Genomic DNA, 27,509 nt, shown 5'->3' on the forward strand with positions numbered 1-27,509 from the left:
AGAGGGGTGATACGCCCTTGGATATGGAAGAGGATGGGGTGTGAAGGATAGCAGAGCACCCATGAGTGGGACCTGTGTCCCTGTGCCCACATCCAGCCTTGGTCAGCCATCGTCTCCTCCTTGCTGTGACATGGTGGGGTTCCTCAGCTACCTCGTGGTTTTAGGGTGGTCACTCAGCTTTGTCCACTGCTGCTCCTGAGCTCCATCCTCTGAGGTCTGGGCTCTTCCTTGCCACTCTTTCCTTTGCAGTTGGTGGCACGGTGTTGTCCATCCAGGACGAGATGGAGAACGTCTTCGTGTGGGAGCATCTCCAGGCGTATGAGGGCCCATCCAAGGGGGCCTGGCTGGGCATGACCTTCAACCCTAAAGGTGGGAAGGAAGGAGCAAGGTTTTAAATATTCCCCTCAGGCACCACCACAAACTCCCACCGGCTTTGTGGTGAGCAGAGGAAGCCCGTTGTGCTCTCAGGCACCACCATGACCTCCCACCAGCTTTGTGGTGAGCAGAGGAAGCCCGTTGTGGTGCTGGCACCACCATGAACTCCCACCAGCTTTGTGGTGAGCAGAGGAAGCCCGTTGTGGTGCTGGCACCACCATGAACTCCCACCAGCTTTGTGGGGAGCAGAGGAAGCCCGTTGTGCTCTCAGGCACCACCATGAACTCCCACCAGCTTTGTGGGGAGCAGAGGAAGCCCGTTGTGCTCTCAGGCACCACCATGAACTCCCACCAGCTTTGTGGTGAGCAGAGGAAGCCTGTTGTGGTGCTGGCACCACCATGAACTCCCACCAGCTTTGTGGTGAGCAGAGGAAGCCTGTTGTGGTGCTGGCACCACCATGAACTCCCACCAGCTTTGTGGTGAGCAGAGGAAGCCCATTGTGGTGCTGGCACCAGGTGCCATGAGGTGCCCCAGTGCCACAGGCTGTGCTGGATGTGCCATGTGTGTCCTTCTCTGGCTGAGTGGGATGGCTTTGAAGCCCAGAGCCTTTGGGACCGTGCAGGTTCAGAAGGATGCCCCTGATCCTCCTTATCACCCCCCTCTGCTTTCTGAACTGGGGCACCCCGTTTTCAACCTCCCCAAACCTAATTCTTCTGTTGCTTAGGTGGCACCTTGGTCTGGCACGACAACACCGCTGTCAACTACTCCAACTGGGGCCAGCATGACACAGGGCCCAGCATGCTGAGCCAGAACAGCTGCTACTGGATCCAGAGCAGCAACGGCGTGTGGCGCCTGGGCTCCTGCACCAACGTCACCATGGGGGTCATCTGCAAGATCCCCCGAGGTAAAGCCCTTCTCCTCCTGCCTGAGGTGCCTGCACTGATGTGGGGTGAGCTGGGAGGCTGGGTAGAGCTCTGTCCCACTGGCAGCACGGTCCATGTGTTGTGGGGGGTTGTAGGGGTTGGTGCTTGGGGCAGGATGAGGCCGGGGAGGGCTGTGGTGGAACAGACCCGGAGCTGCACGTCACCCAGTGCCTGATGGTGTGGCACTGGGAGAGCAAAGGGAGGATGGAGGGGCAGTGTTGCTGGTGCTGGGAAGAGGGGAGGGTGATGTGGCTGTGCACTCATCTGTCTGTGTTGCTGTTGCAGTGGGGGAGAGCAGCTTTTCCAGGGCAGGTGAGTGGCGCCACCACAGTCCAGGGACCAGGGACTGGTGCTGGGAGGCTGTGCTGCAGCCCAGCTTAGAATCATGGAATAGAATTGGTTTGGTTGGAAAAGACCTTTTAAGCTCTTCCTCTTCTCCAGTCTAAACCTCCCCTGGGGCAACCTGAGGCCATTTGCTGTTGTCCTTCTGTCAGAGAGTTGCAGAGCGTTCATGTCCCCCCGCAGTCTCCTCCAGCCTGAGCAGCCCCAGTGCCCACAGCCTTTCCTCAGCAGGAACATGCTCCAGTGCCCTGAGCATCTTGCTGGCCCTGTGCTGACCTCTCTGCAGCACTTCCCTGTCCCTCTGCAGCTGGGGAGCCCACAACTGGCCCCAGGACTCCAGATGAGGCCTCAGCACGTGTGGCAGAGCAGAGCAAAGGGGAGCAGAAGCTCCCTGGCCCTGCTGCTGGATCCACACTCTGCTGGATGCCCCAGGCTGCCACTGGCTTTGCCCACGAGGCCACGTTGTTGGCACACACTTTGCTGATGGGTGAGATCCCAAAGATCCACGCCAGGCAGCTGTCACCCATCCACACCATGACAGACGTCCCACCAGCCTGCCCGGCCCTGGAGCCGTTATGTGGGCAGCCCAGGCCACGTCCCGCTCCAGTCCTCTCCTGTCTGACCCAGAGACGGCCGGAGCCCCACCAACCGAGCCGTCGCGAGGTGTGGGGCTGCTGCTCACCCGCCTCCCTCTCCCCCTCCCCGCAGCGCTGCCGGAGAACACGGCGGCCGTGGCCGTGGCCGTGCTGGCGGCCCTGGCACTCGGCGCCACCTTGGGCCTGGCCTTCTACCTGTACCGGCGGCGGCGGAGCTCGGAGCTCGGCGCCTTCGAGAGCGCCCGCTACAGCCGCACCACGTCCAGCCCCTGCGAGGCGGCCGAGAAGAACATCCTGGTGTCGGACATGGAGATGAACGAGCAGCAGGACTGACGGCAGGGGTCCGGCGGGGGCGGGGAGGGGGGAGCACGGGCAAGGCGGTAATCCCCGGGGGGCTGGGGCTGGGGGCTGGCGCAGTGGCCGAGCAGAGGGAAGCGGGAGCGCTTCCCCGCTCTCCTCACCTCGGGGCTCGTCCTCAGCTGCCCGCAGTAGCTGCCCAGGCGGTTGCAGGGCTCAAACGCTTCAAGGGGAGTTGCTTCGGGAGCTGAAGCGGGCTCCAGGCACCTTCCCCTCGGGAGAAGGCGTCGGGGCGCTGCGGCGGCCTCGGGACCCCAGCCGCTGCCCGAGGAGGATCCCCTGCTGGGTGAGAGGTCTCTCAAGCCGATCTACCTCCCTTCCCCGCGCCGCGGCCGGGGCCCTGCCAGCCGCCCGTCCCCACCGTCGCGCCGCTCCTGCCGCCCTCCTCAGCCCCCAGCCCTGGCAGCTGGAGCCGAGCTCGGACCCCCACCCCACCCGTGGCTGCTCCCCTCGGGCTGCTCTGCCTTCTGCTCCCTTTGGGGCGTGTGTGTGTCCCCCTTAAATAACTGAGCTGGCGCCAGGGCAAGCGGCTGTGCGGGAGCAGCCCTGGCAGCCCAGGCTCTGCGCGAGGAGCTGGGGGCCACGGCACGAGGTGCTGCCAGAGAGCCAAGCCCACCCTTTGCCCATCACCAGGCAGGGCTGACACGGAGCTGGGGTCACCCCCTGCCCTGTCCCCGTGCAGGGACGGCACGAGCTTACCCCCTACCCTGTTTGCCAGGCAGGGCTGGCACGGGGCCGGGGTTGCTGGTTGGGGCCAGAAGGACGAGCGTCAGGGCTGTAGGGGGGGAGGGGAGCGGTTTGGAAGGTTCTGGTGGTGATTTTTGGAGGTTTGTTGGGGGTTTTTTTGTTCATAAGGAAACGATAGCTTTTTTTGCTATACTGTATTGAGTGCGTGCTGAATATATACATACTTTCACACAGCTGGCTGGGGTGTGTGTGGTTGCCTGTTCTCCCTGTAGAGAAGGAAGGTGGTGCAGGGCTAAACCTCTGCTCGGCTTTTGGGCTGTGCAGAATGGAGTTGAGGGTGGGCTTGAGCCATCCTCCTCTGTCAGCTGCCTGTGCCAGAACCTGGACGAGAGGATACCTGGAGACAACTCAGAGCCTGAGGGGAGGGTTCCCTGCTGGGAATGGGACCCAAGGAGCCCCTTAGACCCCTGGAGTGGCACAGCCTCTGCAAGAGACGTTGCGTTCAGCCCTTTGTCTCCAGAGCTTGTTGGGGTTGGTTGGTGTTTTGTTCTGACAAGGGGGAACTAGGTGGTTTTTATTACTCTCCTTTTATTTTGCCACCTGTGTGGATTTTAAAATCTGTTGATTTCACTTAAGCTGGACATTAAGTGTTTAAGAAACTGGGTTTTTTTGGGGATTGGGAACAAGGGATGGTTGTGGTTTTGTTTACTTTTTTGGCAATATCCAAAAGCTGCCACGACACTTCAGGGTGAGCTGGGAGCTGGCGTGCACAGAGCTGCCCCAGCTCCATTTCTCTCTCTTGGCTTTCTCTGCATTTATTTCCTGAAAATCCTTTCTGGTTTGGAGCTGTTTCCTTTGTCACTGGGCTTCCTGATGCTGGGTGCTAGATCCTGGAAAGCCGAGTGGGAATCCTTCTTCATCCCCAAGAGAGTGTTGAAGTACCAAGCAGCGAGTTTGGAGTGGGAGCAGCAGGAAGGATGCTGAGCTGGAAGCTGTGCTGCGGATGGGGATGGAGCTCTGGGGTTCACTCCTGGGTGAGCAGAGCTGTTACGAAATCCTGAAAAATACAGGTGGAGGTGAAGATGGACAGGAAGGAGCAGGAGAAGAGCGGTGCTGAGGTTGAAGGGTGCAGCTGGGCAGGGTTGGGGCTCATTGGGGGAAGTCCCTGGGCACGGGGAAGCTCGGAGGGTACTGCTGGGATGGTGCTGGAGGAGTGCAGTGCTGGGTGTTGGGATGAAGGTCCTGTAGCTGTGCTGGAGGCATCACATCTGGCTTTGACACAGGCTTTGACCTTAGCTAAGAGAGTTCTTTCCCCCCCCCCCCCGTCCTCCTTGACAAGCTTGTTCTTTTCCCTCTTTCTTTGCTTTCAAGAGAAACCTTTACCATGAAGGGGATGTTTTGTATGACAAAAGAGTTTTGTCAGCTGTTGGCAGTGGATTAGAGGATAAAACACACATATGGCTAAGTGGTGTCTCCTGTTGCCATTAGAATAATGTGAAGAATTGCTTAAAAGGACCCTGTCAATATACATATATATATATTATATATATATAGTTTCCCAGTTGTTTTACTCTCTGTGGTTTGTAAGATCCTTTTAGAAGCTTGGAAATAAAATTTCCTTCCCAACCTATTTTCTTCCTTCTTATTTTTTCCCCTTCTCCTCATCACCCTTTGATTTGGGAAGAGCAGACTTCTGGCTTTCCTTCTGTCCCTGACAAGTGGCAAACAGAAAGCTGAGGTTCCACCTGCCTCTGAGCAGAGGAGGCTCAAAGGCTGCCTGGGTGAGGGGAAGGTGGTGTATCAGCTGCTGGCTCTGTGTCCTGTGGCTCTCCTGTGCTGGAAGAATCAGCCAGAGGGAGAAGATGAAGGCAAATGGACAACATTTGATTGTGGTTGACTCTTGACTTCAAGGAAGGTGTCAGCTTGAGCAGAGTGCTTGGGAAAGCACTGAAATGTCTGTTTCTTGCTACAAGCTTTGGGAGATGGGGCTGTAATCCATCAGAACCTGCTCCATCCTGGAGCTTGTGTCAGAACGATGGGAGAGCAGGCACTGAGCTCCAGGGATCCTGGGCTGCCTGGGTGAGCTGCACCAAAGCCCTGGCACAAGGAGCACTTCTGACACAGCATCCCTGCATGCTCTGCCCCAGAGCATGGCCATCACATCAGGGGCCGTGTTTCTGGAATAGTGTGGCCAGTGCTGGGCCCCTCAGTTGCAGAAGGACAGGGAGCTGCTGGAGAGAATTGAGTGCAGGGCCACAGAGATGCTGAAGGGAGTGGAGCATCTGCCTTGTGCTGAAAGGCTGAGGGAGCAGGGGCTCTGCAGCTGGGAGAAGAGGAGCCTGAGGGCTGAGCTCATTCATGTTCCAAATGCATCAAGGCTGGGTGTGAGGAGGCTGGAGCCAGGCTGTGCTCAGGGATGGCCAATGACAGCACAAGGGGCAATGGGGACAAGCTGCAACAGAAGAGGTTCCAAAGCAACACAAGGCAGAGTTTGTTCCCTGCTGAGGTGAGGGAGCACTGGCAGGGGCTGCCCAGATGGGCTGTGGAGGCTCCTTGTCTGGAGCCATCCCAACCCCAGCTGGATGAGTCCCTGTGTGCCCTGCTCTAGGTGGTGCTGCTCTGGCAGGGGGGTTGTACTGGATGAGCTTCCCAGGTCCCTCCCAACCCTTGTGATTCTGTGGTTCTGTTTCCACACAGGAGGCTTCTCCCTCCTTGCACCCTGTTCACTCAAGGGTCCTATTTTCTCACCTTCCCCCTGCCTTTGGTGGCCTCAGGCTGGCTGCACCCACTGCTCCCTTCCCTGGGGGACAGAGCCAGTCAGGGTAAATGAGCTGCTCTCAAGGTTTCGGTCAGTTTTGCCTTTCATTTGATGAAGAGCACAGCATGGAGGCTTGGAGCAGAAGCTCTGAGGATGCCTACAAGGAGCACATCAGTTTTCTCTTGTTTTTCACCCCAGAGGTGAGAGGAGCTCACAGGAAGGGCAGAAGTCAGGGCAGTTCTGTTTCACTTGCAAAGAGCAGTGGGAATAATGCTGAGTGACACAAGGGGAACGCTGAAGTCACCCTCCAATGCTTTCAGGGGTGACCTGACCTGGATTTTGAGGTACACCTTCGGAGCAAGCCCAGTAAGGCTTGCACTGCTGATTTTAAACACCCCCAAGGCTGGCAACTGTGAGCCACTGGCAGCTGTGCTTCCTGCCACTTACTGTGGGTGCCTTGGTGAAGGGGTTTGAAGAGGGCTGTTGGGTTTGTTTTCAGGAGGAATTCATAGCACAGCACACCTAGGCTGGGCTTCAGCTGATCAAATCTGAGTCAGCACAGGCTGCTGGAATAACCTTTAGCTCCTGTTGTCATCAGCTGTGCTGCACTCACTGGGTCTGAACTAGGTTAGGGGAATGGTTGACCTAAAGCTCTCCGTTCTCTTGAATGAAGAAGGAAGGCTTGGGTTGCTAGCTGGGCTGCAGCACCTAGATCACACCAGATGATAGGTGAGGAGAATCTTGCCCTGAGAGGTTCATTCCCTCAGTTCCATGCACATTGGTAGGTAAAACCAGACCTAAGCTGCTTAGGACTTGGTCATGACCTGCATTGAATACTTTTAGCCCTGCAGAGATGATCCCAGTAGCCAGAGAGTGTGGGGAGTACCCAGATATACTTGGGAGCCTTACAGTATGGGCAGTGCAGAAGCAGTTGAATCATAGAATCATTTCAGTTGTTAAAGCCCCTGAAGCTGCTGCAGTCCCAGCCCTGCCCAGCCCAGCACCACCCCACAGCCCTCAGCACCTCAGCTGTTCAGATCCCTCCAGGGCTGGGCACTGCCCCAGCTCCCTGGGCAGCCTGGCACAGGGGCTGACACCCCTCTCAGGGAAACAGTTCTGCCTCAGCTCCAGCCTCAACCTCCCCTGGGGCAACCTGAGGCTGTTTCCTCTTGTCCTGTCGCTTGGGAGCAGAACCTGACCCCCAGCTTCCTGCAGCCTCCTGTCAGGGAGTGTCAAGAGAGGGCTCCCGTCTCCCCTCAGGCTCCTCCAGGCTGAACACCCCCTCAGCCCTCCCCAGCACCCCTGTGCCCCAGCCCCTTCCCCAGCTTCGTTGCCCATCTCTGGCCACTCTCCAGCCCCTCAGTGTTATGCCATGCCTGACTCTGCTAAGGACACAGTGGCTGTTTTGTGCCCAAGCTACAGCAAGCAGCATGCACAGGGTGAGGAGGTTGCTGGGCTGAGCCTACACCACTCAGATCCGACACCACAGTGTTTGCCAAGGTGAGAATTCAGTGTTGCAGGTTAAGGAGAAGAAAATGTTCAGTGGCTGTAACATACCAAAGACTGAGGCTGCTCAGAGCCACTGATGGGACCAGCAGACACCATCTTTTTGAAGCACATTGCAGTTGGCAGCTGTTCCATTGCCCCCTCCCATGGTAAAAACCAGTGCTCTGAAAAGAACCAGTTTGTGCAAAACAAGTAACCACAAGATCTTTGTTTCCTCCTTCCCAGAATGCAGGCAGGAGTCTGATTCAGTCCTTATTAATCTGTGCTGGGTAAGGAAGGAATGCAATGTTCTGTGAGTACAGTGTGTGCTGAGTAAGTAATTTTCTTCCCAGCTAATCCCAACTCTTCACTTGGGATGGTTCTTGCTCATGTTATCATGTAGAGCTCATGTTTAATAATGACCTTCTAATACAGGCAGGCAGTATATCCATTGTAAGGGCCAAGCTGGAGACTAGTGAGCCCAAACAGTCATAGAATCACAGAATGGTGGGGTTGGAAGGGAGCTTTAGAGCTCATCCAGTGCAACCCCCCTGCAGAAGCAGCTCCCACCTAGATCAGGGAGCACAGGAACGTGTCCAAGTGATTTTGAAGAGCTCCAAGGAAGGAGCCTCCACACCCTCCCTGGGCAGCCTGGGCCAGGGCTCCCTCACCCCAACACTGAAACACTTTGGCCTTGTGTTTAAATGGAGCTGTTTGTGTTCCAGCTTCATCCCATCACCCCTTGTCCTGTCACTGGATACAACAGACAAAAAGTGCTGCCCCAACCTCCTGACACCCACCAGTGAGATCTTGGTCACTAGGAATGAGCTCCCCCCTCAGTCTCCTCTTGTCCAGCCTGAGCAGCCCCAGGGCCCACAGCCTTTCCTCAGCAGGAACATGCTCCAGTGCCCTGAGCATCTTGCTGGCCCTGTGCTGGCCTCTCTGCAGCACTTCCCTGTCCCTCTGCAGCTGGGGAGCCCACAACTGGCCCCAGGACTCCAGATGAGGCCTCAGCACATGTGGCAGAGCAGAGCAAAGGGGAGCAGAAGCTCCCTGGCCCTGCTGCTGGATCCACACTCTGCTGGATGCCCCCAGGCTGCCACTGGCTTCTTGCCCACCAGGCCACGTTGCTGCTCATGGGCAGTTGATTCTCCCCCAGCAGTGCCAGCTCTGTCTCCTGGAGCTGCTCTCCAGCAGCTCACCCCCAGCCTGTGCTGCTGCAGGGGCTTGTTCCTCCCCAGCTGCAGGACTCTGCCCTTGCCCTTGGTGAGCCTCAGCAGGTTCCTCTGTGCCCAACTCTGCAGCTGGTTGAGATCTGGCTGCCTGGCAGCACAGCCTCTGGGCAATCAGCCAGTGCTCCCAGTTTGGTGCCAGCAGGGCACTTGCTGAGGGTCCCTCTGTGCCCTCACCCAGGTGCTTGATGAAGATGTTGAGCAAGACTGGCCCCAGAACCCATCCCTGTGCAACTCCACTGGCCACAGGCCTCCAGCTCCACTCTGTGCCATTGATCACCCCCCTCTGGGCTCTGTCATTCAGCAGCTCTGCATCCACCTCACTGTCCCAAACCCAGCTGGATGAGTTCCTGTGTGCCCTGCTCTAGGTGGTGCTGCTCTGGCAGGGGGGTTGCACTGGATGAGCTTCCCATGTCCCTTCCAACCCTTGAGCTTCTGTGTGAAAAGTGTTCAGTGGGCCTTTTGGCTGTGTCCAGGATCACATCATTTGAGCTCTAAGAACCCTGAGAAGAGAAGAATGATCAGCATTGTATACGACTCAAAACACACAGTAAAGGACCCTGAGCTTCTCCTACCTTCTCCATAGCTTCTCATTTGAAAGTTTAAAGGAGGGCAGTTAAAACCACAACTTACACAACTGTTACCACTTAGCTGAGGCAGTTTTAGGACATAACCAATAGAAATAGCATGTTGACTTCTCTCCTGGTTGCCTTGATCTTTTAAAGTAATTAGGAATCAAGTTGGGACTTGCAAAGACATCAGTGGGAGTGCAGAAGGTCTTTGTGGCTCAAACACACTTGCTTTGGCTTTAATTACAGTAGGAGACAAGCAGGGGTACAAAAACCCCAATGATAGAAAAGCTTCTTGGTGGAATTCCACGTCTTGGGAGCTTAATCTGGTTTTCCTCAGAGTCAGGGTCTGTAAACAAAGAGAGAAGAGTGGTTTAAAGTACCTTTCATCAGGCAGAACAACACTAAGTGAGCTGAAGATGAAGCAGTGTCATTTCATCTTGTTAAGCTTGCAAGCAGAGAACAATCACTGAGTGATTATTGTGATTGCCAATTAGCTGCCTCACTAGCCTGCTCCCAGGCACCTGTGCCACCCCGTTATCAACTCAGTTTTGCTGCCTGGCTTGAGGGTACAACAACCTCCCAAATGTTCCAGAGGTTTTTATTCGATGGATGCATTTCTTAGATGATCTGGGTTGGTAAGACAGCTTAAAATACACTTTTCTTTTTGATGGCTTTGTCACGTGTAGCACATTTGAGTTGTTGTTTAGGTCTTAAACATCATAGAGAGGGGTTTTTCTCCCTCTCTGTTCTGCCCTGGTGAGGCCTCATCTGGAGTCCTGGGGCCAGTTGTGGGCTCCCCAGCTGCAGAGGGACAGGGAAGTGCTGCAGAGGGGCCAGCACAGGGCCAGCAAGGTGATCAGGGGATGGAACATCCCTGTGAGGAGAAAAGGCTGAGGGACCTGGGGCTGTTCAGCCTGGAGAAGAGAAGGCTGAGCTCAAGGAGACCTCAGCAACACTTCTAAGTGCCTAAATGGTGAGTATGAGGAGGATGGGGCCAGGTTTTGTTGTGTGGTGGCCAGTGACAGGACAAGGGGTGATGGGCACAAGCTGGAACACAAGAGCTTCCACTGGCACAGGATGAGAAGCTCCTTTGGTGCTGAGGTGAGGGACCCCTGGCCCAGGCTGCCCAGGGAGGGTGTGGAGGTTTCCAAACCCACCTGAACACATTCCTGTGCCCCTGATCGAGGGGAATCTGCTTTAGCTGGGCTGGATGAGCTCTGGAGGTCACTTGCAACTCCCTACTTTGTGTTTCTGTGACACAAGAAGTGAATTCAGTCTGTTCAGTCACCTACCTAGCAGGTGTGTTTCTTCCAGGGAATGCAGTGGCCAGCTGGGGGATGGCAAACAGTGTAGGAAGGTCTCTTTGGAAGTGATACCATCCCTGATTAATTCCAGTGTCTGACTCAAAGCCTGATTTCTGTATTCCGTCAGCCTAAGCAAGTAGATTGCTCTTTCCCAGTGCTTGAGCCTAGTCAGCTCTGAGACCGGCTCTCCTGGCAAGGGAAGGAGACAAGCTGGGGGTGCAAAAGGCAGATCCTGCTGGGCATGAGGAATTTCTCGCTGCTGGAGCCAAGCGGCTTGCAGCTAGCCTGGGAAAACCTCGGCTGTAACGAGCCGAGCAGTTACTAGATGTCGCTGCAGCACCAGCTGAAAGAGCCTTCCCTTGGCTCAAAGGCAGGGAAGTGGAGCAAGTCCAACAAAGAAGAGGTTAGCTGTGTTGGAAACAGAAGATCCGAAGTCTTCCTCTGGCGTGAAAGAACTCATTTGGTGTCTAACATCATTCCCAGGCAGTGTGAGCTTTAAATGCTGGGGTTAAAGTGGTAACTGATGTGGCACAACCCAGAGAACCCCCCTCTTTAGCAGCAGCATCCCAGTTTCATACCATCAGCTTCTGGGTTAAAAGCTCTCCAGGATGGCAAGTACCTGTCACTCACTGCTAAAAGGTCTGTTTCAAACGTGCATTCTCGTTTTTCTCTTCACTGATCCTGGACAATGACTTGGAACAGGAACTAAAGGTGAAGAAAAAGGTGCCTGGCTTGGCTGAAGAAAGCAATTCACATCTCTGAGGAGTATTAACGTGTTAAGGTTAATAAATGATGAACCAGGAGTTTCCTTACCCTTTGGTTTTCATTTCCATGCTGCCTTTGAGAGACAAGTCCACATTGGCTGAGGAACCAGAGTCTCTGTCCTGTAATGCAGCTGAGCAGGCATCTGCATGAGGAAAGGGTAAGTGAATCCCTCCTAAAGGCACTAATGCTTGTCCACAACACTCATCTAAACGTGTTTACTCTGAATAAGCATCACCAAATCAGAGCTGAGACAAAGGAAAACATCTTGGGAATGGAAAGGGGATGAGCTGTCTGTGGTGTGGGTGAGTCTGAGGTCAAAGTCAAGGTTGTGGCTAGAAACTTTGGAGGCAGTAGTTCTCCCATGAGAAGGAAAAGAACACATGTAAAGGGAGCTCCTCTCAGGCATGGGAACTGTGTGATCCTCAGCTTCCTGGGTGAGAGCAAGTGAGTAGAAATGAGTGTAAATAGGTTCAAATGAGTATCTTCTTTATCTTTTCAGAGAGTTCCTCTCAGGAAAGCATTTAAACCCCTCAACCTAACTGAAGCTAGCCCAGGGATGTTGTTATAAACTCAGAAGCACTGTGGGACTGAAGATGACTTCATCCATCCTGACTGATGGTCATGTTCAGGAGGAAGCTGCCAGGTGATGTGGAGTTTTGAAAGCTAGGGGAAAAGGAGGCACAGGCTGAAAGCAGAGGCACTAGCACTTCATTAAAAGTCTTGTAGGGAATGTTTCCCACAGGTAAGAAAATGATAACTGGGGATGAGTTCACTGAGCTGATTAGCAGGAGTCCAAACTGCTTTCTCTTATCCTTCTGAGCTCAGCAGGGGTGGCCACTAAAAAGCCAAAGAACCCCAGAATCCCACCATGGTGGGGGTGGGAAGGGTCCTTCAGAGCTCCTCCAGCCCAGCCCCCTGCTAAAGCAGGTTCCCTTCGCTCAGGGGGCACAGGAACGTGTCCAGGTGGGGTTGGGAACCTCCTGAGAAGGAGCCTCCACACCCTCCCTGGGCAGCCTGGGCCAGGGCTCCCTCACCTCAGCACCAAAGGAGTTGCTCCTTGTGTTTAAACGGAACTTTGTGTGTTCCAGCTTATGTCCATCACCCCTTGTCCTGGCACTGAGCACTACAGTAAAAAGACTGTCCCCATCCTCTTCACACCCACCCTTTAGGTACTTCTAAGTTGCTGATATCTGCCCTCAGCCTTCTCCAGCCTGAGCAGCCCCAGGGCCCACAGCCTTTCCTCAGCAGGAACATGCTCCAGTGCCCTGAGCATCTTGCTGGCCCTGTGCTGGCCTCTCTGCAGCACTTCCCTGTCCCTCTGCAGCTGGAGAGCCCACAACTGGCCCCAGGACTCCAGATGAAACCTTATGGGAGAGCATCAGGGCATTTAGGTAAGGAGGAATCCTTGGAGGCCCAGCATTGGTGGAGGTTCTGATGTGCTTAATAAATTAAGGGCAAGAACTTCTTTCCTGCCTTGCAAAGTTCATTGTCAAGGTTCACAAGTCAAGGTTCTGTGTTTGAAAGCCCTTGGCCAACTCCTTCCTCCAGTTTCCATGCTGAGCATGATACCATCTTGGTTTGGATATCCCTTGGGGTGTCAGTTGGGGTCAGCTCTGGACTGGATGGTCTCTGGAGGTCCCTTCCAACCCTACCACTCTGTGCCGACTGAGGCAGATTTCAAGAGATGGAAAGAGATTTGATTCCTTTTAGGCTTGGATTGGACTACCCCAGAGCATTTCACACAACTGCCTGGTATCTGGAGGCTTTGCAGAGAGAAAAACCTGTAATTAAGTGTGGCAATGGAAAGCCAAATCTCCTTTGTTATGCAGATACCACATTGCAGGAGAGAAGCAGACCAAGGATTTCATTGTTTGTCCTTCTCAACGTTCTGTAAAGTGCAGGATTTAGCAAATTAAGCAAGAGAAGAATTGAACATCTCCCCATTAGGCTTCCCCCCCAACCCCTTTAGTGAACGTGGAACTTAAAAGGAAGAAAGAAAGGAACAATGGACCAAAATATGAAGCTAAGAGCTTCCTTTAACAGCCAAGAACACCCTGTGTTCTGAGAAATTAACTTTACCAAAGCCAGATGTGTTCATTATAATCATGCTGGTACTGAGGAAAGAGCTCAAGATGCTCATCACCCAAAGAAAATCGGCTTGGTGAGCTTTCAAACCCCAGTGCTTGAATTGTAATGGACAATTTCTATTCCTTCATTGTTCCTGAGCGGTTGTTGTGACCCTGGGGCGTTCAAATCATCTCCAGGATCCTGCTGTATAAGCTGTAAGGAAGTCAGACATCACAACAAGGCCTCTTGTCAGATTGCAATACAAGTGGCCTTCTCCTGAAGTCATGCAAATGTCTTTCCACCTTCCTCAAAGTAGGAGTTTGAGTCCCCACTTCCACTTCTGGGTGCTAGTGGTTAAGTAACCAGGCTTGTGTGTGTGAACCACATCCACACAGGGCAGTCCTGAAGCTTTTTTAGTGTACTTTAAGAGAACTGCTCCCTCCATTGAAGCTGAGCTGGAGAATTCATCCCACATTCATCTCACACCTCCTCCCAAGGCACTTGACAAATGAGGTGAATTGCAAGGATGAGGAATTGCTGGAGTAATTAAGATTATAGGTGGTGTTTCTTTCTTGAGGTGGTTTTACATCCTATTATGCTGCTGTACTTTCAGGGTGTGATTATTTCTAGTGATGCCAGAAGCTTCTAAAAACATATGATGAGGTGCCCTCTTCAGCATTGCTGCTCATCTAGATAAATAATTCAACGTGCCAGAGTCTCTCCTATCAACCAGGAGAAGATGCACAGGCTGGTAGAAGTGTCTTTCTTGACTCCTTTGCAGGAAGCAGTGTGGATTTCCCCATCTGCCTGCCTTCAGGCAAAAAAAAGCCCCAACCCACGAGGCAGTACATTATTTCCCAGGATGCTTTGACAGAAGCAGCCACCAGCAAACTGTTTTCTGCATGACTGATTTGCCACGCTGCTGCAAAACACATAGGAACACAAAGCCTTTTGCTTAGGCTGAGACTGGCAGATCAGTGAATCATGGAATGGGAGGGGTGGGAAGGGACCTTTAGAGATCATCCAGTGCAGAAGCAGCTCCCACCTAGATCAGGGGCCCCAGAACCCATCCCTGTGCAACTCCACTGGCCACAGGCCTCCAGCTCCATCCTGTGCCATTGATCACCCCCCTCTGGGCTCTGTCATTCAGCAGCTCTGCATCCACCTCACCTCCACTCATCCAGCCACACTGCCTGAGCTTTCTCATGAGGATGTTGTGGAGACAGTGTCCAAAGCCTTGCTGGAGTCAAGGTAGATGCCATCCACTGCTCTCCCCTCATCCAGCCAGCCACTTGTGCACTCATAGAAGCATCAGATTGGTCAAGCATCTCTCTCTCTCTCCCAGTTTAGCAGGTTGCAGTTGATGTTGACTGACTACACATTGAAACACTGCAAGGCAACAATATCCCATGAGGATTCTGGATTCTTGTGTGAAAGGAGGCAGTTTCTTCCCCATGCCTGTTGGTGATTTCTGTAATCCACTCTGATGGAAAATGCACTTTGTGCACAACCCTCCATCAAAGGCTTTGTCAGCCCCAAGCAGTGCATTGGATTGTTTGCTTGTGTCTTGTTTTTAGGGCAATGAATTTCATCTGAAAGTCACAAAATAAATGATTCCCCCCCTCCCCCATTCCCTTTTGCCTCTTACAACATGTAGAACAGAAGCTTCTAAAGAGGGAAAAGCCCTGTGTACAGATGGGCCTGCTTATAAACAAAGCAACCCCAAAGAAACCCTCCCCACACTCTTCACAAAGCAGAACCAGATTGATGTCACATCCAACATGCTGCTGGGGTCAAGGTTCCACTTAGTTCTTTCACTGTTTAACATACCATCACTTCTTTTCTTGTGCTGGTTCCCACCCTACCTGAGGCACTCTCTCTGAGTATGACCATATCCCCCTGTGTTATCAACCAGCACTGAGGGGAAGCTGCAGTTGTTCTCTGAGGACAGGATTTGGGAAGGTTTGGGAAATGTGACTCACTTCCCCAAGCTGGGGACAAGCCAGGAATGTCAATGAACAAGGCCTGGCAAGGAACCAAGTACACAGCATTTCACTGATACATCATCTGCCTTCTAAGACTGAAGAAACCAAGCTGGCAGAAGCTCCTGCCTACAAGACTGGCATTTGACACAATCCACACCAGTGTGGATACACCATATACCTCCTTAGGTCCTTCCTGGAGGTAAATTCTCTGGTTGTTATCTGATGGTAGGGGTTTTAGTGTGTGGTTTTTAAATGCTTGCTTCCAAGGAATCAGTTTGAAGCTGTACAACATGCTCAGGAACTTCAGTAGCCAGAGTTTTAAGTGTGATGATTACCTTTAATCCTTTGTGATTAGACTGTGAAAGTGCCCTTGTGATGTAAACTTGCAGTGATGCAACATCACTGGTAAGCTTCATTCAGCATGGAACTAGAACTGGCACAGCAGGAATAGTGCTTAGGAAGGGAAAAGTCACCTTCTTGAAGGTTAAAGGTCATCCTGATCATAGCCCTTCTCCCTTCAACTGAATCCTTCCATCATTTCACACATTTAATCTCATTTTATGGGGCTTTTTCTCATCCAGACTTGTACCTGTTAACCTTCCATGTGCAGTTTATGATCCCTGCAGAAATAACCTTCCCTTGACTACTACTTGCTCATGAAGCTCCAGCAGTCTCACAAGTAACAGGGCTGCTCTCCTTCCTCTTCTGAGTCTTCTGCCAAGAGGCTATTAAGACACAACAGAAGAAACAAAACACTGATCTTGGCAAAGTCTACAGCTGGATAATGGACTTTGCACTAATGGTGTAAGATTTGGAGAGCTTTAATTCAAAACCTTTATCATGATGGTGAGCGGAATGTATCATATACAGCAGCTCAGAGTTATTGACAGCTGGGTTTAAACCATGACACATTCAAACCTTAACTGCCTGTTGAGCTGTTAGAGAGCAGGGCAGGGGAAAGGGAGCTGGGGGTGCTGGTGGGCAGCAGCATGAGCAGGAGCCAGCAACGTGGCCTCGTGGCCAAGAAGGCCAATGGCAGCCTGGGCTGGATGAGAAGGGCTGTGGGCAGGAGGTGCACAGAGGTTCTGCTCCCCCTCTGCTCTGCCCTGCTGAGCCTGCAGCTGGAAGATTGTGGCCAGTGCTGGGCCCCTCAGTGGCAGAAGGACAGGGAGCTGCTGGAGAGAGTTGAGTGCAGGGCCACAGAGATGCTGAAGGCAGTGGAGCATCTGCCTTGTGCTGAAAGGCTGAGGGAGCTGGGGCTCTGCAGCTGGGAGAAGAGGAGCCTGAGGGGTGAGCTCATTCATGTTCCAAATGCATCAAGGCTGGGTGTGAGGAGGCTGGAGCCAGGCTGTGCTCAGGGATGGCCAATGACAGCACAAGGGGCAATGGGGACAAGCTGCAACAGAAGAGGTTCCAAAGCAACACAAGGCAGAGTTTGTTCCCTGTTGAGGTGAGGGAGAACTGGCAGGGGCTGCCCAGATGGGCTGTGGAGTCTCCTTGTCTGGAGCCATCCCAGCCCCAGCTGGATGAGTCCCTGTGTGCCCTGCTCTAGGTGGTGCTGCTCTGGCAGGGGGGTTGCACTGGGTGAGCTTCCCAGGTCCCTTCCAACCCTTGAGATGCTGTGATTAATACCCCTGTGTGCTACATAGACAATGCCTCACCAAACCAAGTTAATGTCACCATTGCTTTGGGGGAATGGGGTTGTCTTCCTCTTTTTAATCCCCTTCTAGCCATGGTTTGTGTTAAGAAAGAAGGAAAAGGCTTTTGTCTGAAAGCTGGACTAACAGGAGACCTGTTTACATTAGAGCTTTCTGTTTGTTTACCTTTAGAGCTTTCTGCTTCTTCCTATTCGGCTCTTTGGTTCTCTCTTCTCCCATTTTTCTGGCACATCTCCCTTTCTTTGAGAGAAGAGGGACTATTGCTAACTCCAACTCACATCCTCCTTACCTCTAGATGCTCCTTCCATCTACACTGTGACCTCCACAGAGTGTGGCACCCCTAGTTCTCCATTTCCTTAACTTTCTGAAGCCTGCCATGTCCCCTGGGATAACTGGCACACTTTGCAACACAAGACAGTTGGTTTCTTTGCAGTGAAGCTGGGAACTGAAACGATTTTTCCTCCTAGAGTCTCTGAATCTAATTGCTGAAGCAATTTCTTGAGACAGGGCAAGCAGCTTGTTGATTACAACAAGCAGCAGGGAAAACCTATTGCTCCTTCATTCTGCCTTTCTCTGACAGTCTCTGCAGTCAAAGACATCACTTGTCTTTAGGCACAGGGACAAAACAGGGCAAGCAATTAGAAATAACTTGGACAAACAAAGCTGTGTCTCTGGATTTGGTTATGGCTGGAATAAAGAAGCTGAGCTTAAAGGGCTCAGTGCTGGTTAAGTGGGATCTAACTGAAAGGGAAGCCTTATAAAGGAATTAAAGGGCAAGTTCTATGACTGTGCTGTTAGCCACATATAGCAGTGCCCAAAGAGCACTCCTGGGGCTTGTGGTGGGCTCCGTCACATTGAGGAATCTATTTTTTGCCTCCAACTCTATAACAAGAAACCCCATGACTCTCCTTCACATCTTTAGCCAAGAAAGCTTGGCTTAAGCCTCAGTGATGTGTGTTACTGTTCAGGGGTGATGCAAATGCAACTGTGACTCGTAGGACTCCTTCTCTGAATGGTTTTCAGTGTCTCTGGTAGAACAAGCTGCAAGTCAGATAATGCAGTGATAGAGCTATGGACTGTTTGCATGTTTCTAACTATGGAGAAGACTTGAAAGAGGGAAACCAAGTCAAATGGCAACTAACCCACAACAAGAATACAACGTGGCAAGCTGCAGTTGGTCAGTTACAGCAGTTGCTTGCAATTTGTGATCTACCTACCAGGGGTTTCTGTCTCATTGGAGAGTTTGCACATGTGCTGAGTATGCCACACACCTTTCATGTTTAAGTTTCTCAGCAAGAGAAGATGAGGAAGATCAGGAGTGAATCTTGGCTGAAACCATAATGGGCTGGAAGAGTCTAGAGGTGAAGAACTAGGTGAACTCTGTAAGTTCTCCCTGACACAAGAGGTACCACTGGGAGATGAAATGTTCCAGCTGCCATTGATGATGGCTTCTCTCTTCAGGTGTATTGTGAACAGGCAATGAAGAATCGTAACTTGCTGAAGTAGAAGAGTTCCTACAACCTCTAAAGGACAAAGGTGTAAGTGTATTGAGTGTTGAACCACTGCTTGTGGAGAATAGGTTGCTGAGGACATGGGGTCTACATGCTGAGCCTGGGCTGTCTGGTGCAGAGTGCAGCAGTGCTGACAGAAGCAGTGTTAACAGAGCTACCTGGCAGCTCTGATTGCTCTCCTAAGAACGCAAGAAATGTGGGCTCTAGATCTCTGCAATTAACAGTATTAAGCATCTTTCAGATAGACAGATGATTTAGCCTATGTTCAAACCCAGAATGATCTCCGTTCTCTAGACAAATTCCCAGCTGCAGGGTACAGGGTGTCACTGTGCACTGGAATGACACAGCAATGACCATGTGGGTGACAGTTAGAGGTGACTGAGAGGCTGAGAGATTGACCCATGTGGGTCAATGTGGGTGACAGAGTTAGAGACGACTGAGTCTGTGGATGCAGAGTGAGAGATGAGTTTGTTCCTGACCTGGGCTAGTCCCTGTTTTGGGGTGTTTGTTGTCTCAAGGCATCTGAGCTTAGAGGACTGTGTTATACTCTCTTCTTTCTGAAACCTCTTCCTGTTAGCAAATGCAGTTTCATTTGATTTTCTTCCATAACCCTGTTGAACTCTCAAGATCTGGCCCTAAAAGGGGCTTTTCTATGGTGTAGAAGGGATGAAGCACACAGGTTGTTTGCTGTGGAGGAACAGTTCCCTGGGAGATCAATGTGGGTGACAGAGATGACTGAGCCTGTGGATGAGAGAGTTGAGATGACTGAGCCTGTGGATGCAGAGTTAGAGATGAGTTTGTTCTTGAGCTGGACTCGCCCCTGTTTTGGGGTATTTGTTGTCTTCAGGCATCTGAGCTTAGTGGACCTTATTATACTCCTTCTTCTGTGTTATACTCTCTTCTGTCTGAAACCTCTTCCTGTTAGCAAATGCAGTTTCACTTCATTTTCTTCCATAACCCCGCTGAACTCCCAAGATCTACATTCAATCTATTTGTCTTAGAAAAACCCCAAACAAGCTGTCAAAACACCAGTTTGCTTTTGTTGAGCACCCATTTGGAGTGCCTTCAGAAAAATGATGCTGCTCTTGATGTCACAGCCCAGGCAGTTATTGGTAATTCTCCTTCTAGTACATGTCTGGTTAACAATATGAATTTATTCATGAGCTTCTCTAGGAGGCAGACAGAAAATCAATGCTGCCTGTCTGCCAGGACATGGGTAGGAACATGTGAAGAAGGCTAATGGGTGCTACTAAATGATGCAGTGACACCTAGAAGGCCAATTAATATTTACCTCCTTCTTGGAATGAATTCTGACCCACCTGGGCTTTGCTTTGTTGAACCTAGAATTCCACTTCTGGGTAGGAATCGGCATTGCCAACTTTGAGAGGGGTTTATTATGTAATGGAAGAGATGGGCTTTGCAGTTTTAAGGCTTTTCTCTCACTTGCTCATCACACAGGGATGTGAACTTCCAGTGAGCACTTTGATCTGCCCCAGTTTCAGTGTGAAGCTGAGCCTGGGGGAGGTCTGCTGCTTGTTCTAATCCTCAAGGCCACCCTGCAACAGAACTCACTGTCTCTTCACATTTAGACACAAACCCATATGCTATGGTTAAAAAAAAAAGAAGTTTTAGAGATTCTAATGATTGTCTTACCAAAAAATGTCACATCAGACGTGAGGGAGTGGGATAGATCTCATGAGATGACTGCAGGCCCTTGTTGTCTGGGTAAAAACCAGCCTGCTCGTGCTTTGTGAGAGATCACTGACTTTACAACAAGTGAAAGGGAGTCTTCCTCCTTCTGCCTTCTCATGGAACTGCCAGTCTTTAAAGCCACAGGAAAGAATATAACTGGTTATGGTGGTTTGCCAGGTGTCCAGCAAGTCATACAATCACTCCCCCTCCTAAACTGGACAGGAGAGAGAGAAATATAACAAGAGGCTTGTGAGTTGAGATGAGGACAGAGAGATCACTCTCCTTCCCTCCTCCCCATGGCATGGAGGATGGGAGTTGGGGTCAGTTCATCACAGATGGACTTTGCTGCTGCTGCTGCTCAGGGAGAGGCCTCCTCACACTTGCCACTGCTGCACTGTGGGGTCCCTCCCACGGGAGACAGTCCCTCACCAACTGCTCCAGTGTGGCTCCTTCCCACGGGCTGCAGCTCCTCACCAACTGCTGCAGCCTGGGGCCTGCCACGGGGCAGCTCCTCACACCCTGCCCCAGCGTGGGTCATGCACGGGGAGAACAGTCCTTCAGGGACAGACTCACAGGGTCCCAAGTCCTGACAGCAAACCAGCTCTGGCCTGGGCTCCTCTCTGCCCACAGACACCCAGGTGCTGCCAGGAGCTGGCTCCAGGATGAGCTTCCCACGCAGTCCCAGCCTCCTTCAGGCACCCACCCGCTGCGGCGTGGGCTCCTCCACGGGCTGCCAGTGGGTCTGTGCTCCCTGGGGCCTCCCTGGGCTGCAGGGGCACAGCTGCCTCACCATGGGCTGCACCACAGGGCACAAGGGTCTAAGCTCCCTCCTCCCCCTCCTTCTGCACTGACCTTGGTGCCTGTGGAGATGTTCTCACACTCTCACTCCCTGGTGCTGCTGCAGTTCAGCAACTGCCCGGCAACTTCTTCCCCTTCTCCAATACATTAATCACAGAGGTGTTGGTTCCATCACTAACTGGCCAAGCCTGGGTCAGCTGTGGGGTCCAGCTTAGAAGTGACTGGCCCTACCCCTGTGAGCTCCAGGGGAAGCTTCTGGCAGCTCTTTGTTTGAAGAAGCCACCCCTGTAGCGCCCCCTGCTACCAAAAACCTGCTAAACCACTACACTGGTAACGGGTAAAGTCAAGAGTGATGAAACCTCCTCCCACTGTCCTTGCTAACATGGAATTACAGCCTGTGGGATTCTCCAGCCATGCTTTATCCCTTGGCTGTTCAAAGTGTTTGCCTTTTACCCCAAGGAGCCATTTGGACTGCTGTTCTGCTTGGGCTGCCTGCTCATTCCTACAGCAGCTTCTGAAATGGCTTGGGGCTGCTTTGTCTTGTTTCCTCTTGCTACATGGGTGCACTTGAATGTGTTTCTTCCCAGTTTACAATTGTAATGCAGTTTGGAAGATGTGTGTGCTCTGTCTGCAATTGTTGGCCCATATTTCACTGTGCCTGCGTCCTTCTCTCTGCTTTTACCGTGAGAAACTGTGCAGCAGCTTGAGAATTCACTAAGACATAGTGCTTCTTTCTTTCTCTCCTTCAAAACAAGATGTTTACTCTCCAGCTAGCAATTTGAGTCCCTGAAGTTGATGCAAGTGGTAATTCCAAGGTGGTGTCATCAAGGAAAGCAAACTGGCAGTGTTCTTTCTCACTGTTGCTTCCTTGCTCATGGCCCCAGCCCAAACAAGGCTTGAACAGACAATACAACCAGTACTCAGGACTCTCATATGAGACACAAGGTGGTTGGATTCAGTTTTGTGCTCTGCTTCTCTGATAGAAATCCTTTGCTGGGCCTTAACTTCCGACTGAAATGGCCATAAATGGTGGGGGATAGTCAGAAACAAACGGTGAGGGGCAGATCAAGGTGTAAAACAATCAGGGGAACATGCCTGCAAGCACATTGAGGATGTCAGAGAGGAACCAAACAGCAAGACAGAAGATACAGGCAAGCAGAATGAACCCTTGGTCTGATGCAGTATGAAAAGGTCAGGAAGGCCACACGGATAGGCCAAGATTAACCTTCCATGGAACTAATTGGTGCTGATAATGAAGGTTTCATAGTTACTGCTACACACAGGCAGCTGGTTACCTGCAGGACTCCACAGGAATATTGCATTTTGCTTTACTTCTATGCTGCTCTCTCTTTCCCCCCCCTTCCCATGTCTGGAAGGACAAGGAAAGACAACTGATCCTGCTCTGCAAGTGACTGGCTGCCTAAGCCAAGGCTCTCCTTTACTCAGGAGACCCCACGTTGATGTAAGCGAAGCTTTGAAAAGAAATAAGACTTTGTCCTTCCACAGTGACAAGATCAGGGCACTGGTTAATTTTGACTGTTTGTTTTCCCTCAAGACCTGAGGCCTATTTTCTGTTCTAAATTAAGGCAAAGACATGAAATAACGCTGATGTCGGTGGGATTGCCTCAGACCTACATGGACTCACACTGGAATGGCTGTCACCTTAAGAATGCTGCTCTTCTTTTGCTGACTGGTGTTGAGTTGTGGGTAGTGGAATGCAAGCATGGAGCAAATGAGAATTAGGAAAGGTCTTACTCCGTTTCCTCACTGAAGCTTACAGCACCCACACCAACTGAGTCTGGGGTATTCAGTGACAGGCTTGACTGGGTGGAGAGCCTCCAGTTCATAGAATCATAGAATGGTAGGGTTCATCCAGTGCAACCCCCCTGCAGAAGCAGCTCCCACCTAGATCAGGGAGCACAGAAACGTGTCCAGGTGGAGCTTGAAGAGCTCCAAGGAAGGAGCCTCCACACCCTCCCTGGGCAGCCTGGGCGCTTGCCCTTGTTGAACCTCAGCAGGTTCCTCTGTGCCCAACTCTGCAGCTGGTTGAGATCTGGCTGCCTGGCAGCACAGCCTCTGGGCAATCAGCCAGTGCTCCCAGTTTGGTGCCAGCAGGGCACTTGCTGAGGGTCCCTCTGTGCCCTCACCCAGGTGCTTGACGAAGATGTTGAGCAAGACTGGCCCCAGACCCCATCCCTGTGCAACTCCACTGGCCACAGGCCTCCAGCTCCACTCTGTGCCATTGATCACCCCCCTCTGGGCTCTGTCATTCAGCAGCTCTGCATCCACCTCACTTCCACTCATCCAGCCACACTGGCTGAGCTTTCTGATGAGGATGTTGTGGGAGACAGCGTCCAAAGCCTTGCTGAGGCCAAGGCAGATGCCATCCACTGCTCTCCCCTCATCCAGCCAGCCAGTTATGCACTCATAGAAGCATGAGGTTGGTCAGACAGGATTTCCCCTTGGTGAAGCCATGTTGACTCCCCTGATAACCACCTTTTCCTTCATATATTCAGTGACAACATTCAGGATGAGTTGTTCCATCACCTTTCCAGGGATGGAGGTGAGGCTGACCTGTCTGGAGTTTCCTGGGTCAGCTTCTACTTTGAACTTCTACTTGACATATATTATCTATAATAAGAAATGTCAGGCTTCTCTTAGCAGAAGATTTGATGATGACAGTTGTTTGCTTCCAGGTCTAGGAAAGAAAAAGTGGTGACTGAACATCACCAGCACTGCAATGCAAGTACAAAGCTTCTGTGTAGCAGGAAGGAAAGACATGCACCAGCCATAAAGAGAAAAAAGCCCCTTTCTGCACCTCTTCTCTGATCTCTCCCCAAAGGTAACAGCTACTAAAACCAGATCTTTCCACATGACATAGTGTGTTCTTCGCATGTTATTCAGGTTCTTCTGGGGGGACTCTTTGCTATAGAAATGAAGGGTTTCTGTTAACCATCTTGACTCTGTTTTACAGATCACTTTCCAGAGTGAAGATATCCCTGTTACCACAATCAAAGGGCAAGCTGTGATTCTGTAACATAAGAAGGGACCAACGTGATGTCAACAGATACACAAGTGAAGCTTCCAGTGAGGTTTCTTTGCTCTGTTAACTTCCAAGGCTAATTTGGACTTGTGACCTTTTGCATGTTAATATAATCAAGGGAACTACAATGTGAGCTATTCAAACCAAGTCATAGTGGTTCAATTACAAACCCCTTCACATGTTCCTGTTCCACAAAACAGCTCTGCCCTCTGTATTCTAGAGGACTGGAATGACCTTTGTCAGTAGCATGTTAGCATTTTTCATTCAGATTGGATCCTTTTTGTCAAGAACACTCAGAAGGGGATGCTGGTCTTCAAAAATCCCATGTCAAGAGGGAATAAAGGAGTGAGTTTTGCATTACTGGATGCTCTAATACAAATACAAACACGGAGTGCTGAATACTGAAAGGCATTTTCAAATGAACTCAACAATGCCTACACCATTTTGGGTAAGAATGCAGTAAGCTCTCAACAGCTTCATTCCTGGAGGAGCTACACTTGAAGAATTAAAGTCTAGACTGATGCACAAAGAAAAGCAGAGCAGATAATGTACCAGGCTTTCAATTTGTCACTCTAAAAAGCTGTGTTAATGCAAAGTGGGGGGGAACAAAACCCATAATGTGACAAACATTCATGCATGTGCATCTTTTTCTAGCAGTCACAGACAAGCATGTTGCACGGAATCACAGAATGGTGGGCTTGGAAGGGACCTGTAGGGCTCATTCAGTGCAACCCCCCTGCACAAGCAGCTCCCACCTAGATCAGGGAGCACAGGAACGTGTCCAAGTGATTTTGAAGAGCTCCAAGGAAGGAGCCTCCACACCCTCCCTGGGCAGCCTGGGCCAGGGCTCCCTCACCCCAACACTCAAACAGTCTGGCCTTGTGTTTAAATGCAACTGTTTGTGTTCCAGCTTCATCCCATCACCCCTTGTCCTGACACTGGATACAACAGACCAAAAGTGCTGCCCCAACCTCCTGACACCCACCAGTGAGATCTTGGTCGCTATGAATGAGCTCCCCCCTCAGTCTCCTCTTGTCCAGCCTGAGCAGCCCCAGGGCCCACAGCCTTTCCTCAGCAGGAACATGCTGCAGTGCCCTGAGCATCTTGCTGGCCCTGTGCTGGGCTCTCTGCAGCACTTCCCTGTCCCTCTGCAGCTGGGGAGCCCACAACTGGCCCCAGGACTCCAGATGAGGCCTCAGCACATGTGGCAGAGCAGAGCAAAGGGGAGCAGAAGCTCCCTGGCCCTGCTGCTGGATCCACACTCTGCTGGATGCCCCCAGGCTGCCATTGGCTTCTTGCCCACGAGCCCACGTTGCTGCTCATGGGCAGTTGATTCTCCCCCAGCAGTGCCAGGTCTGTCTCCTGGAGCTGCTCTCCAGCAGCTCACCCCCAGCCTGTGCTGCTGCAGGGGCTTGTTCCTCCCCAGCTGCAGGACTCTGCCCTTGCCCTTGGTGAGCCTCAGCAGGTTCCTCTGTGCCCAACTCTGCAGCTGGTTGAGATCTGGCTGCCTGGCAGCACAGCCTCTGGGCAATCAGCCAGTGCTCCCACTTTGGTGCCAGCAGGGCACTTGCTGAGGGTCCCTCTGTGCCCTCACCCAGGTCAATGATGAAGATGTTGAGCAAGACTGGCCCCAGAACCCATCCCTGTGCAACTCCACTGGCCACAGGCCTCCAGCTCCATCCTGTGCCATTGATCACCCCCCTCTGGGCTCTGTCATTCAGCAGCTCTGCATCCACCTCACCTCCACTCATCCAGCCACACTACCTGAGCTTTCTGATGAGGATGTTGTGGGAGACAGTGTCCAAAGCCTTGCTGAAGTCACGGTAGATGGCATCCACTGCTCTCCCCTCATCCAGCCAGCCAGTTATGCACTCATAGAAGGCATCAGGTTAGTTGAAGACTATTTTGTTTGCCTTTACGTGCAGGGTGAGGGTTTTTTTTGTGTGGCCTAAATATTATCATTTAGAAAGAGAGTCAGATCTTATTTAAATATTCTGAAGGATGGAGTGTTTCCCACAACGTTAACAACTTGTTCAGGCATTAACTGCCTATCACAAAAGCTTTGCACATTTTCTACACCTTTTATTTTTGTCACTTCAGCTTTCAAGCACAGATCTTGCTCTCTGACAAATAATATAGCTAAGAACAGTTAGCTTCTTTTTATATAGGCTCTCCACTAACTGGAACACTAACCACCTTATTAAGCCTGGTTTTAAATGCCTTGGTACCAAAGGAGATCTTATTTCTCCCTACCACAGTTTCTCTCTTCTATTTAAACATCTTGGAGTAGCCTAAATGATCACTCTTGCTGGTAACTGACCAGAGGGCAAAAGGTCTTCTCCAAAGTGTCTGATGCCATTTCAAAGCTCTGGAGAACACAGCCCTACATCTGAGCAGTCAGTGTCATTTATTTTAGCATATGGTACAAATGAGGAGCAGGGGAGCCAGCTTGAGGTCTAATCTTTAGCCAATAAAGGCAAATCATTGTGTTCTGCATCCTCAGATTAGACAATAAGAACCACATTAGTCAGCTTTAAAATGATTTAGATTCTCTTCTCAGAGGCATTGTCATTTCCTCTTTTTTTACCCAGATACTTTCGTGTCTGTTTATGCTGAAACCACAAAGTGTGCATAATCTTCTAATCTCCCAGTCCATTTGAACATCATTAGTTCCACTGGTTTCGTTCCATTTGGCTTTCCATTTGGGATAAAAATGAGAAAACACTGTATTTCAGGATGTAAAAAGCAAGACTCCAAGGTCCATTTTTGTGTTACGGGGCTGAGTCGTTTTCGTTTCAGTTTCAAGTTGGCAACAAATAGAGCAGAAGCAAACTAGAGGGAGCTGTTGTTCATTAATCACCTCCATTACTGTTTATACTGAAATAAAGGAGAAACACCCCCCCCCCCCCCAACCCCCGCTTTTCACAGGAATGAAATTAAATGGAGAGAATAGACTACTGTGGAAAATCAAGGGAGAAACAAGGGCTACCTGAGCCAGTGGAAGCACATCTGTTACCCAAACAAAGTGAAAGACTCGGTTCACCACTGTCCTGTGGTTGGAAGGTGTGAAAATGATCCATTCTCCTCAGTTAAAAATGCACAAACATTCTCATTCCTCTTTTGAAACAGCAGAACAAATGCCTGGACAAACACCACACACTGCAAAGGAGAACTACTGAAGCTTTGATAAAGGACTGACAAACCAGCAGAGAGCTCCATCCATTGTGAGAATGCTGAAGCAGCTCAGGAACTAGAAGAAAGCTTGTCACCAGAAATGTTTCTGGTGGGAATCAAGTATTAAACAATGCAAACGAGCTGAATCCTCAACAAATAATTGCCAAGTCAGGTAAATAGAAATA

General features: G+C 51.3%; 1 protein-coding gene across 1 annotated transcript in view; it reads left to right on the forward strand.

Moving 5' to 3' along the window:
* The window catches only part of LOC104562282 (C-type mannose receptor 2), a 33,787-nt gene extending 31,215 nt beyond the window's left edge, over positions 1–2,572 (forward strand). The window contains exons 27-30 of the mRNA XM_062018998.1: positions 250–369; positions 1,100–1,279; positions 1,584–1,610; positions 2,349–2,572. Coding sequence (XP_061874982.1) covers positions 250–369; positions 1,100–1,279; positions 1,584–1,610; positions 2,349–2,569 — 548 coding nt within the window. The 3' untranslated portion in view covers positions 2,570–2,572. The remainder of the gene's footprint in view (positions 1–249; positions 370–1,099; positions 1,280–1,583; positions 1,611–2,348) is intronic.
* The last annotated feature ends 24,937 nt before the right edge of the window (positions 2,573–27,509 follow it).

The sequence above is a fragment of the Colius striatus genome, chromosome Z, assembly GCF_028858725.1.
Source record: "Colius striatus isolate bColStr4 chromosome Z, bColStr4.1.hap1, whole genome shotgun sequence".
In the NCBI taxonomy this organism is placed as follows: Eukaryota; Metazoa; Chordata; class Aves; order Coliiformes; family Coliidae; genus Colius; species Colius striatus.